Source organism: Lepisosteus oculatus, chromosome 24 (assembly GCF_040954835.1).
Source record: "Lepisosteus oculatus isolate fLepOcu1 chromosome 24, fLepOcu1.hap2, whole genome shotgun sequence".
Taxonomy (NCBI): domain Eukaryota; kingdom Metazoa; phylum Chordata; class Actinopteri; order Semionotiformes; family Lepisosteidae; genus Lepisosteus; species Lepisosteus oculatus.
Window position 1 is genome coordinate 8,419,509 of NC_090719.1, and position 12,589 is coordinate 8,432,097.

Consider the following 12,589-nt stretch of genomic DNA (forward strand, 5'->3'; position numbering starts at 1 on the left):
TTTGGTGTTTTTTTTCCTCTCTGCATACTAGGAATGTAAAATGAAGGAGTCTCTAGTGTTCCACAGAATTTCACATGGAACACTGTTTGGAACAGAGACAGGAAGTCATCTGTTTGCAGCTGCCCCAGGATACAACAATTTATACCACCCATTTCCAAATACTGCTTCATCCTCAAAAGAGTTGCGGTGAGCTGCAGGTCAGCCTAGCAGGCACAGGACGTAAGGCGGAACCACATCCTGAACAAAACACCAGTCTGCTGCAGGGCACCGAGCACATGTGTTCACTCACGCAAGCAAACAAGGGACAATTCAGAGACGCCCAACAACCTGGGAAGTATGTCTTTGGGCTGTGGTAGAAAGCTGGAGCACTTGGAGAAAACCTTGTGCAGATACAGGGAAATCAAACTGAGGACCCAACGGTGCACCACTGTACATTAATGCCAGTGTTTTAAAATACCTGACTCATATTGCAGATGTCTCTGTTCTCACAGGCTTGGGAAGGTATAGACAAATAAGATCATCTAATAATTTGAAGTTCGGAATTTTCTTTATTTGACTCCTTTAGTCAAATTAATTCAGATAAACTTTGTATGTACAGCTATGGCTATCCCACTGAGGGATTCCTGACAAACACCCACATTTAGTAGGGTTTGACCATAATGAAAGGTGGCATGGTCGCGCAGTGGTTAGCATCATTGCCTCAATGCTGGGGCCCTGGGTTCAATTGCCAGACCTGGGCAGTTATCTGTGTGGAGTTTGTATGTTCTCTATGTTTGTGTAGATGTCTTCTGGGAGTTCTGTTTTCCTCCCAAAGTCCAAAGACATGCTGGTAGGTTAATTGGCTTCTGGGAAAACTGGCCCTGGTGTGAGTGTCTGTGTCTGTATGTCCCTGCAATGGACTGGTGTCCCATCCAGGGTGAACTCTGCCTTGTGCTGGTTGCTTGCTGGGATAAACTACAAAACGGTTACAAAATGGATGGATGACAGTAATGTCTCACGACTGTGAATGTGAATTAAGAAAAGGTTTAGATTTCATACTTGAAACTGGAAAAACCTCAGACCTCCATACTTCTCCAAAGACTGAAATGGAATATCTACAAAGTAGTAGCAGTAGCGGTGATCAAACCTACAAAACACCTTAGTGCTGCAGATCTGTGAGTAGGCCATAACCCCTTCTTCATTTCCAAGACCTTGGACTTGCTTTGTAACAAACCAGAGAGTACTGTACATTCACCAGTTCCAAAGCGTATGTGGATTTTGTGTATATCGGTGAATTCAATCATTGTAGCCTTTGAGTAGAACTGAAAGGGCGGTGATCAGCAAATCCACTACTGTGTATGTGGAGTCTTGCAACAAAAAAAAAAAGCTGTAAGATACCTGAACACAGGGCAAGACTCGAAATCTTCATTTTCAGCCAGTATCTATTTTGCCTGGACCCAAGTACCATTAAAAGAAATGCCTGGGCAATTTTAGAATCAAGACTGGCTTTTAAGATAAAAAGGGCAAAGCATTTTACTGTTGATAGATTAAATTCCTAAAGGCTTTTATATTTCCTCCTCTCTTATGCCTAATAGTCTGAAACTGTATGCTGGGAAGTGTACATCCACTAATGGGGCCACATATCTCACTTCAGAGTGAATCTCATGAGAAGCTTGGTTTTCATGTTCCAAATGTTTCCTGTGCATATTTCAAAGTGCAGCCGGCCCTTGCTGTCAGTCAAATGAAATTAATCTTAATGACATTCCTCAGCAAATGCTGAATTATTTGCTCAGGTGAGACGAACCCCAATAACAATTTCAGTGCTTCCCTTTCCTTTAATCCGTAACTAATAGAAAAATAGAGGTAGTGGCTTAATTGGATCAACTGCTGTTTCTCGTTTAGTGTTGTCAACCAAGCCTGTTTAGTCCACTGAAAAATATGCTACTAGTTTACTACTAATAACAGACTAAGAAGCTACTAATTAAAAAAAAATCTATAACTCTAGAAAGGACATCATTATTTGAATTTAATTTAAAAAATTTTTTAACAGTTAACAGGCCAGTATTACAACACTTCAGTACATGCTACAGTACCTATTGTACTATACATATCAAGCAATTGCTACAGTATATCAGGTTATCTAGTGTAATTTATATTTTTATACTGTAACATGTCATTGCTCGGAAATTCATCTTTTTAATATTGCATATTTTATTGAAGAAGAACTCATCTCAGCGTGTAGGTTGCATTCCAAATATCACCGATTGAATTTTGGCTGGAATCTGGGTAGTGACATTCGCTGCTGGTGTGGAAATCCTCAAGGGATAGTGCACAGTGGACCGGGTGCTGATCGCACCCAGTGTGTCTGTAGATGGACAGTTTCTTTGGCTCACTTCCTGACTTTGACAGTGTAAATGGAAGCAGTGGGAGCTGTTATGGGCTTGCAGTGTCTGATTGCACTGGTCCATCTCCTGCCTGGACCTGGCAGGCCCAGAATAAGGGCAACTACAGCAACTAAAACTAAAAGTCCTGAACAAGGTCTTTCTAATCTTAATTTTCAGGAACAGGTTATTAGTCTTGAAGGTTTGTTTTGCTGACTCTAAATCAACAGTAAACAATTCACACGAGGATCAAGGTGGATACTTGAACTTGGTAGACAGACCTAGGAGAAAGATAGGTAATCAGCTGGATGCTGTGTGTATCAATATTTTATAGGAACAAGTAAAGGTTTGCTCCATGCTGAAAAGAGAAGAAAAAAAACAACATTTCGGCTGTGGAGGCTGCTTTGGGTACGGAAAAGGGCTCCACAGACGAAATGTTGTTTCTTTTCTTCTCTTTTCAGCATGGAATAAACTCTTTACTTGTTCCTTTGCAGCCTATGCATGCTGACACAATGCTACTTGAATTAAATATGTTTTATGTGTTATCATGGCTGACAATGTCCAAATCAAATAGCATATAGTTTGGTTTTAGTTCACAAAATGTGGCTAACTATTGAAAATGGCAGTTTTTTACCAATAGGAGTTGATAATCTTGCAGAAGGCCAGTTCACAGCACATTTTCAGGTTACTCTGATGCTCTGGGAGATCTCCAGCTGAGCTTTTACTGGGGTCCACCTCACAGTTCTCATCTGACTCGTATAGGGCCTTGATGAATTCACCTAGAAGAGAAAGAAGGGTTTGATCCTTTAACGGTGTAAAAACAAAGTGATTTCATTGCAAGTTCCTGGTTAATGAATCATCTTTGAATCATTAATGAACCCCTTTCAGCATGCCTCCCAACGCAAACTATATATACACGCATTATAAATTCAAACAAGAGAAAAAAAAACACTCCATTGCTTCCTGCATTATCCTAATAATGTAAAGAACAAGAAAAACAAAAATCTCCTTAATTGCTTGGGCAATCGTAGAGAAATGTGCTGGGAGGGAGCAGCATGTTCTGTGTTTTTCAAGTTATTCAAATATAAGGTGGAATACACCACATAAGTAGATGTTTTAGCTCCTTTTTCAGAGGTGCGTAGTAATAAACAATGAATTCTATTTTTAAATACACAACAAACGTAACCAATATTTCACTTTTAATAAAATGTTTAAAAAACTTTAAGTGGGCCTCATGAAATTACAATAATAACACATACAGTGCTGCCCTCCGTGTTCAAGAAATGGTTATGAACAGCATCAAGTCTATCAAGAGCACTCTTAGTCAAAGTTTGATTTTCTTTTGGTGTGGATATAGAAATAGTGGCCAAGACATGACTCAGATAGTGCAATAATGGCAAACGATTCAAGCAACTAAGAAGAGAGTTCATACAGTCATGGATTTCAAACTCTGATGTAATATGTTTTATACAGTATTTACAAAACATTTTTTCACAGCATAACAAAAATATATTTTCCTTTTATGGCCTTAGGATTTCTATCAGTTGAAAACTGAAGCTAATAAAAATGAAAACTGAAATAATGAAAATGATTCACTTTGATTAACCTTTGATTAAACTAGCATGTTAGTCAAACTGATTTTGCAATAAAGGAAAAAAAACAACTGAAAATAAATGAAAGCAAGTTTTCAACAAAGTGAAAGAAATGTGTTTACTTAAAATTCTTTGGATTTAGTATTTTCATGCAAAGTCCTCTTGCAAAGTTACAGTCAAATATAGAGAATCACCTCAATTAAGGTTAGAAATCCTGTGGCTCTACAGAAACATACTGTATACTGGTATACTGTAGTTTCTTAAAAACAGCTCAAAATAAAACCGGACAATAAAATTTAAGTACAGTTTAAGACAGATCTTTTATTAAAACAGAATACTTCTGCATAGACTTAAATATCTGGCATGTTAAAAATTGCCAAACAATAATATACAGTATATTCCTCCCATCATTCAGAAAATACAACATTATAGAATGCACTTACTGCATCTATTAAAAACAAATGGCTTTGTATCTTTCAAGTGAATGTTTTTTTCATTGTGATAGATTTATTCCTCAGAGTGTCAAAAGCAAGACATGCAAAATTAATCACACACAATATCTATTAAATTAATTTACCTTTCCATGGATTCCCATAAGAAGAAAGAAATTAAATTAACATCTGTAACTTTGAAAATGACAGGCTGCTTAGAGTATTCATAGAACCACCAAAATATGTTTCTCCTAGTGCCCCACATTTTGTTCAAATTCAGAATCCTAAAATGAGTTTAAGGCTTCTAAGCAACTCCCTACCACAGCTTTAACAATATGAGTGAACGCTAAGTAAACTAAGGGAAAACTAGAAATATCACTATTGAGTTTTGAGATCATTAGTGAAAATGACATTTGAAGAACAGTTAGCGGTACAGGTCATATTTTACTAAGTACTGTAGGTGATGATGTGTTAGGTGTAGAAAATAACTCTGGGAGCCTATGAGGAGAAATTAAGAAGCAGCTCTTGGTATGATGAAATCAATCAGTAGTAAAATTTACAAGATTTAGCAAAGACAGACAGGTGGGTGGTTTAGGCGGGAATTCCATTTTGGCATATTTGCCTTGACACTAAAATTAACTTACCAAGTTTGAAATTATTTGGCCAAAACGCACTGTAAACAGGAGACCCTGCTTATGACTGGCAGCATAATGAAGAAATTGCAGTCAGATAACCTATGCAGGAACCCAATTTTCATGTATTTCATCCTTGCGTAATAGAATTGTACCTATAAATTTAAGTTAATTGTATACACATATTTTAAGCAGTAGAAGTTTGTGTAGTGGGCTGTGTTTCTAAGAACATTTCAGCAGCAGGTGCCATTATAAAAACCATCATAGCAGCAAAATGTTTTAGGTGCAAATTTCAAAATGCCTTGGTCGTTAATGCAATCTGCCAATTTTCAATTTAATTGGTGCAGCAGTTCATAAGGAGCAGCTTTTGAGAAGTTTAGGAATTTGCAGGCTAGCCCATCATCTTGGTTTATGCAGGACCCCAATTTCTGTTTCTGATTTAATGCCTTATCTGTCCCAGTACACCTGCCTAGCATGAAGTTACTCAGCTAGGCAGGTATACTGAGCATAAACAGTTTCAACGGCGAAAAGAAAAATTCTTACAATTAAACATTAAAATAAAGAAAATCTGCAAAAACTTTACGAAGGATTAGGGTTGAAGCAACAGCCTGAGTGGCCAAGATTTTTTTAATGCTTCCACTACACCATGAAACAATTCAATGATGACCCACCTAGGATTAGAGAGTTAGAAAAGAACACGCAGGAGACTAGCATCTTTTGGAGCATGTAAATTCTGCTCGCAGTGTTTCTCTGAACCAGGTCAATGTGAAACTCTGGCACCAAGCCATGCAAAACTTTAAAAGGATTTATTTCTCCAATTTAATTTTAAAAATCGCTTATTTCAAAGATTCAAACATTCAACACTTAAACAAATGCAGTGAAGGTTCTTTAGGAAACATAATCCCATGAAACAACTAAATAAATCTTTTATTCAATGCCTGTGCTTAAGATACAACATGTCAGGAAAGATGTGAACATACCTCTCTTATAGGTAGTATAATGTTCAATAACTGGACATTGAACATAATTTGGAGCTTAGTGTGCTCTTGTAAAGAATGCACTGTATGGTATCAAGAGCAGATTTTTTTAAAGAAAGGTATACAATATATATTTTTTACTTTAATGTATAAAACTACAGTTCTGTAATCTAATGTCTTCGAAACTTGGTTTTGCACAAAAATATGCATGTACTGACAGTGAGTGAAAAATACACTTTCCAAGGAATGAATTGGATACAAGAAGAAAATTAGGTAATAGTGTCTAAATTTGAATATGGATTGAACTTTATACACTAAAAATACCGTTTTATGAGTATGAACCGAATCTTGGCTGGTGATGCCTTATAAAACAAGCCTCTTTGTAGGCGCCCCATTCTAGGAAGGACTATGGAAGAATGTTGAAAGGAATTCATGTGGAAACGATTCAAGAGAAAGAATATTTTTGTTTGTCCAATACATTTGTAAAACAAAACAAAAAAAATGCTTGGAAAAGATTCACCCGTCCATCCATTTTCTAACCGCTTTTATCCTATTTAGGGTTGCAGGGGAGCCAGAGCCAATCTAAGCAAGCAAAGGTTCCCAGGTGGAGTACACCCTGGAAGGGACGCCAGTCCTGCACACGATTCAATCTCTTCATTAAAGATTCAACTGGCCATCCTTCATCTCGAAGCCTAATCTGTTTTTATACTGTATGCAGGTCTTTCATCCCCCCAAAATGCAGAATTTAAACTTCTACAGGCTCTCTTTAATCTCCCTTCACTCACACACCCAGAATGTGTAAAAGGTGTTCACACAAATCTAGCACCGAGCTGTGAGTATCAGAGAGACTAATCAGGGAGCTACAGTAAGTAGCTGGAGTATTCTGCCAAGAACACTAGCAAAGAATAAGCAGAGGACGTTTGGGGGAGCATCGAGGATAGCTGATTTATAAATTGGCAGGAGTGATCCCTCAATGATTTTTTAATGTATCTATTTACATTTCTCTGTAGTGACATTGGCCACCCCTTCACACACCAGGAATAAGTGGTCACTGTGGATGGCAGGACCACCAAGTACACTTCAGTCTCACAGCTGGTGTGCTGAACTGATGCTCACTGCTTACTGGGTCAGCTTGGAGCAAGGGGGATTCAGAGGTTCTGGCTGGCCGGGAACCCAGTGCGAAATACTGTACATCATTCATTCCACGCAGAAAGATTTGATGTTGTGCTTGGATACAACGTCTGAATACCAATTGTGCGACAGACCCAGGGAGGCACAACAAAGACTACATCTTCCCAGTTCATTGGTATGTATGAGAGGCTTGGATTATAAATTGATGCAACTACACATGCAGCAAAAGGTGACTTGTTGCTCTTTTTAAAGTTTATGCAATGCAAATTAATTATTATGGGTAGGTACACACTTTATACAGTAGATAGAAATAGGCAGGTACAGATATGTGTCAAAGGGATCTAGAGGAGCACAGAATTGCAGGTCTTCTTCCCTTACCAGGAGAAGTCCCCAGTGTGAACTCAGTTTTATCCTTAAGAAAAGCTCTTTACACTTTTATTTCACCTGTCAACTCCGCAGTAAAAATGATTACCCGGGGGAGTCTTTTAAGCGTTGATCGCGTTACAAGATAGAAACCAAGATAATTTCTGGCCTCACTGAGCCACTTAAACTCATGATAGACGTTAACCCAAAAAAGTAATCAACTGAAAGTAATCACATGCAGCTTGATCTCTTAAACACCTGCAGTGAGACTGGCTCTGTGAAGTGCTGTCTCACTCTTTTCTTCATAATCTGTAAGTGCTCAAGTGACGACTGATTTTGGAGAAGATGTCTCTTTCTTGAGGATATACAGCATGATGCCACATACTTGTAGGTGGGTGCTTTGGTTTTTGTGAATGCAAAACTATATTGATTGTGAAATTACAACCCATGTTACACTTAATAAACTGATCTGAGTGGGTACTGATATTAATGATGGCTTCCTTATACAATAAATATGGTATACCAATGTATTAAAATATTTCAGGCAACTGAAATATTTTAGACTAATGAAGCAGAAGTCTCATGATCTATGTTGTTGTGATTGATTATTTAATGATGTACAATACATGTATACTGTACATGTACTGTATACAGTACATGCAAACATGTATATAGGGACAGAGAGCTGAAGACAGAGCTGAAAAACTGTGGGGGTTCATGGAGTTTTTCTCTTGTATGATGCTAACTTCAAAGAACAAATTACATAATCAGCTCTATTTAAGAAACCAGTATAATTTGTGCTGACAAATGCTTGGGTGCACTGAAATTATGTTACATAATTCACATGAAATGAAACAATTAACTCAATGTATCCACAAAATTAAAGTTCCTGTTGTCACTGCTATCTACAGTATGGTCATCATGCAACAGCCTAAACTTACCTCAAATCTAGTTCAAAGCAAATGTTTATATTCTGTGCAATTCGTATGTTTTAAAATGAAAGCGCAGAATTAAGAGGAGATTTTCTTTTAACAAGAACTGCTGTTTACCTTTTCCAAGTCTGATAACAGTTACTGTTTGTTACATATAAACATGAAAACATAAGAAAGGTTACAAATGAGAAGACTAATTGACCTTTCTTGCTCATTTACTTGCTATTACTTTAAAGATCAAATATTCCTACTGTATCTGTCCATTTCTTAAAGGATTTCATGGAGTAAGTTTAAACTGCATGACTTGAGAGATGGTTCCAATTCTTTGTGACAAGAAGTGTCTCCTATTTTCTGTCTTAAATGGCCCTAAACTTTAAAATTTCGATTTTTTACATGGAAGATTAAATCTAAAAATGAATTGCTGTCAGGTGGTACAATAATGTTCACCTGTAAAAGAAGGACTGAAAGAAAAATGTTTGATCAATTAACTGCATACTGAAAGATTATTTGTCAAAACAAAAATATGTAGCTTCATGTATAGTATTAGTGAGGTTTTTACTTTTTTTAGTAAAAAAGTAAGCACAGTAAAAAAACAACAACATTTGTATTCTCTCAGTTATTCTAAAAACAAGGAAGTTGCATAAAAAGTTCACAAGCTTTCTACTGTGTTCTAAAAGACAACACTGGAATTGCTCTGGAATTTTGTAAGTGGGACATTTATGGAATTGCAGGTCCTCTGTGCACTACAGCTGCACTTTCAGTGGAATGGTAGGGGTACTGTGATACTCTCAAGGACTCACTTCTCATGGGAATGAGCAACCTAAAAATAAATTCAAATTACAAAGGGAAAGACACACTGGCACTGCACTGTTTGGATGCTTAAGGACACTCGGAGGAAAGATAAACTTTATTGCTTTTCTACCACATAACCTCCAGGGGTATCTTTAAATGTCACCATGTACAAAGGCAGGGAGGGAAAATCATAAGTTCTATCAACAGAAAAGATGTTATCCCAGAATGAGTGCCCTTTTTTATCTCGTTTCCAGATACAATTGCCATTTCTCCTTTCCAACAGCAGCTTCAAAAGATAGGTCTGTTTTTTTATCCAGGATATAGATTTTACTTGGTCAATTTGTGGCCTTCCTTCACTTACCTAGTGCATCCTGGAGATATTTTTGCCCCACTAGCTTGAGATACTCTTCAATTGCTTTGGTGGCAAGGGTGTTCTCTCGGAATATGAGGTGTTCATTCTCACCACAGCGGTCTACTTCTGACATCATAAGATCTGTGAGGAAGTCCTAAAAGAAAAACAAGGAATAGGGAAGATGAGATAAGGCAGATTTCTTACTTCTCAAATTGTGATCAGATTAGAAACATTACTGTATAGCCTACAAAAACATGACAGACTAATTTTTAAGTATATTGAGAGGATCCTTACAATGAAGATGTTCTCCCTGGGATTGCACTGCGCTGCAGGTATTTTGCACTCTTATGGAATGCTTGTCACATCCAGTTCTCTTTATTCTTATTTTCTGAACAGTGAGGAATCACAGCAGGGTGAATAAGGATTAAGTGTCCATTTCACCAAGGATCAGCCCTGTAATACAATGGCTTGATTCCTTTTAAAGCCTTTGAGCTCTGCATAGCTCCCTTCCTGAGACTTATACATGAAAACCAACATTACAAACTGCTGCAGAAAAGCAGATATGAATAATTATATGTAACAATTATATATAATAAATTATAGCAGTGATTTGCAGGCCATTCTTGTGCTTTGCTATTATTATTTAGTAGACAATTCAGCACAGAAGCCATATGCTCCCATGGCTACAAAGAATGATATTGGAAGGGGAAATGAGAAAAGAAAATTGAAGAACGTTTTTAGGAACAAAAACACCTACTTATGAATGAAACAGCTGCCAAATAGATGTAATAATATCATTATTTAAGAACGATATTGTATATCGAACTTTAAGTGCATCTCGGATTTCAGAGTATCATGAAAACCCTCCTAAACTCTTGGAGAATCACGTGACAGGTATTCAACTGAAAATAATTAAGAGTTATTTAACATTACAATTGTTAAATCAATGCCTATAATAATTAAGTTGAACAGTTTGAAAGTGTTTAAAATGATAAGCATGCTTCACTGATGGGAGAAAAAACGCAAATAGCAGATGTTGTTATAGTGTTCATCTGAAACATTTGCTGGGCTTTATTTCATCTCCCCATGGTGCCTGAATTGAATGCTTATGTGTAGGATTACGTACTTGCCAATTTGCATGTTATGTACAACATTAAATGTGTTTATGATTAATTGGGGATGTTAGACCAAGTTCTTTCCCATATGTTTCTTTTTCTAGTCCGAGCTGCATGTCAATTAATGTTTCCAGGATTTAAAACCTTTTAATACCATTAAATGTTTCGGTCACACTATATTTTTATTCCGTTGCCTGTATTTCAACACTCCATTTTATGATAAAACACAGCACTCCAAGTCAAGGTCTTTACACCAGAATTAATTGGGCGATTCACTTTGTAGAAGAGGGCATTGTAAAGGTTATTAACTTCAAGATGATCCCCAGGCTTTCAGCAAATAAATACCTGTATAAAAGGCTGTATATGCTCGTCAGGGCAGAAGAATCATCAAAGTAAATCTCAGCAGAGACAAGAGAAAGAGATGTGTTTACTGTAAGGTTAAGCAAGGTATGTAGCTACCAAGCCACTCCGAAGGGCAAAAACAGCCTTATACAGGACAAAACCAATTTGCAATATTTTAACAAGTTTTTTTTCTTCCTCTAGGGTCACTCCAACTCAAACAACTATTCTCAAGTAGAGTATCTCTTTTTTTATTCCCTCTTTCTAAGCATCTCTATAGCTTTACAGAGTAAGACCATCATGACAAATCCTAGAAACCATAAGATGTTTAAATTAGCAGCGTTTAAATTAAGGAAAGAAATGCAGCTATGTTGCCACACTTTGTGTGGTACTGTATGCCTTTTGAGGACTTGCTAGAAAATGAGGTGGTTCAATTAGTAAGGGCCATGTTCTGTGGCTGGAACTCGAGTGATTCACAAACTAGTACTGGAGTAATTACAGGTACCCAGATATTGTAACTCGGTAATATGTGGGGTGCTCACAGCGCATTTGCCATAAATCAGCAAGGATAAACTTTATCGTACCAGGGAGTATCTAAACTGTTAGTAGTGTTTGAAGAGACTTACAACCAAAGACACCTTCATATTAAGGTAGGTTGACCCCATTTTCAGAAAGGCATACATGCTGCAGATTGCTGTTACTGTATATACAGTATACAAACACTATTAACTAGTTATATACAGCAGTTACAGTAAGTTTGTTAACTATACTAGATTCTGCCGATGTAATATACTGTAGCATTAGGAATACCCGTTTCAGAAAGCTGTCTATTGTAATCCTCTTTTAGCAATACCCCTGTATTCACATTTTATTATAATTTTTTATTTTGTGATATCACTATATTCCGCCTAATGAATGCAAGATGGTAAATTAATCTTAATCTCAAAAACAAAATATTGTTTATATTAATAATCTTAATTAATTTTAACAGCTAAGCATAAACTGATATCTTCAAGTTTAATAAGAATAGAGAAAGTATATTATCCTGGTAATATCTTAATTATGCCTTTTATGGACCTTTACCTGGTACTGGAAGTGCTGTAGTACGTGAAGTGTAGCCTCAAAAACTTGTATAAAATGCCTGACATACTGTACTGTATTGTGAAATTTTGAGCATTTGTAACAAAATGGAAAAACAGAAAAAAATAGATCCTATATGACTGTTTCCTTTTTGTTTCGTTAAAAGACAACTTTCTTTTCTTGTTCTTTTTCTCTCTGCTATCGAGATCTCCTCAGATACAGTATGTCATCCTGTTGAACATGTCATGAAAGATCAAGACATGAATGATGAGTCACTAAAATCACAATTTAATTTCTTGTATGAAACTGTTTCATATAAATAGGACCATTTATTTGTATATATATATTTACTTCTGTAATTCTTTTTTCTACCTATGCATCAGCACTATCAGTCAATATCAATATTGTTAAAATGGTGATAGTGATAAAATGGATTTTTCTATAACAATATCATTTTAGAGAGTTAATGTAAAAAATGTAAATATGCTTTCAA

The 12,589-nt window shown here is 36.5% G+C and overlaps 1 protein-coding gene across 10 annotated transcripts in view; it reads right to left on the reverse strand.

The window, feature by feature from the left end:
• The window catches only part of LOC102689900 (disabled homolog 2-interacting protein), a 365,385-nt gene that overhangs the window by 24,121 nt on the left and 328,675 nt on the right, over nucleotides 1-12,589 (reverse strand). For all 10 annotated transcript variants that reach the window (XM_015366894.2, XM_015366893.2, XM_015366892.2 and 7 more), the window contains 2 exons: nucleotides 9,572-9,716; nucleotides 2,995-3,139 (listed from right to left, as the gene is read on the reverse strand). In XM_015366894.2, the coding sequence (XP_015222380.2) occupies nucleotides 2,995-3,139; nucleotides 9,572-9,716 (290 nt within the window). The remainder of the gene's footprint in view (nucleotides 1-2,994; nucleotides 3,140-9,571; nucleotides 9,717-12,589) is intronic.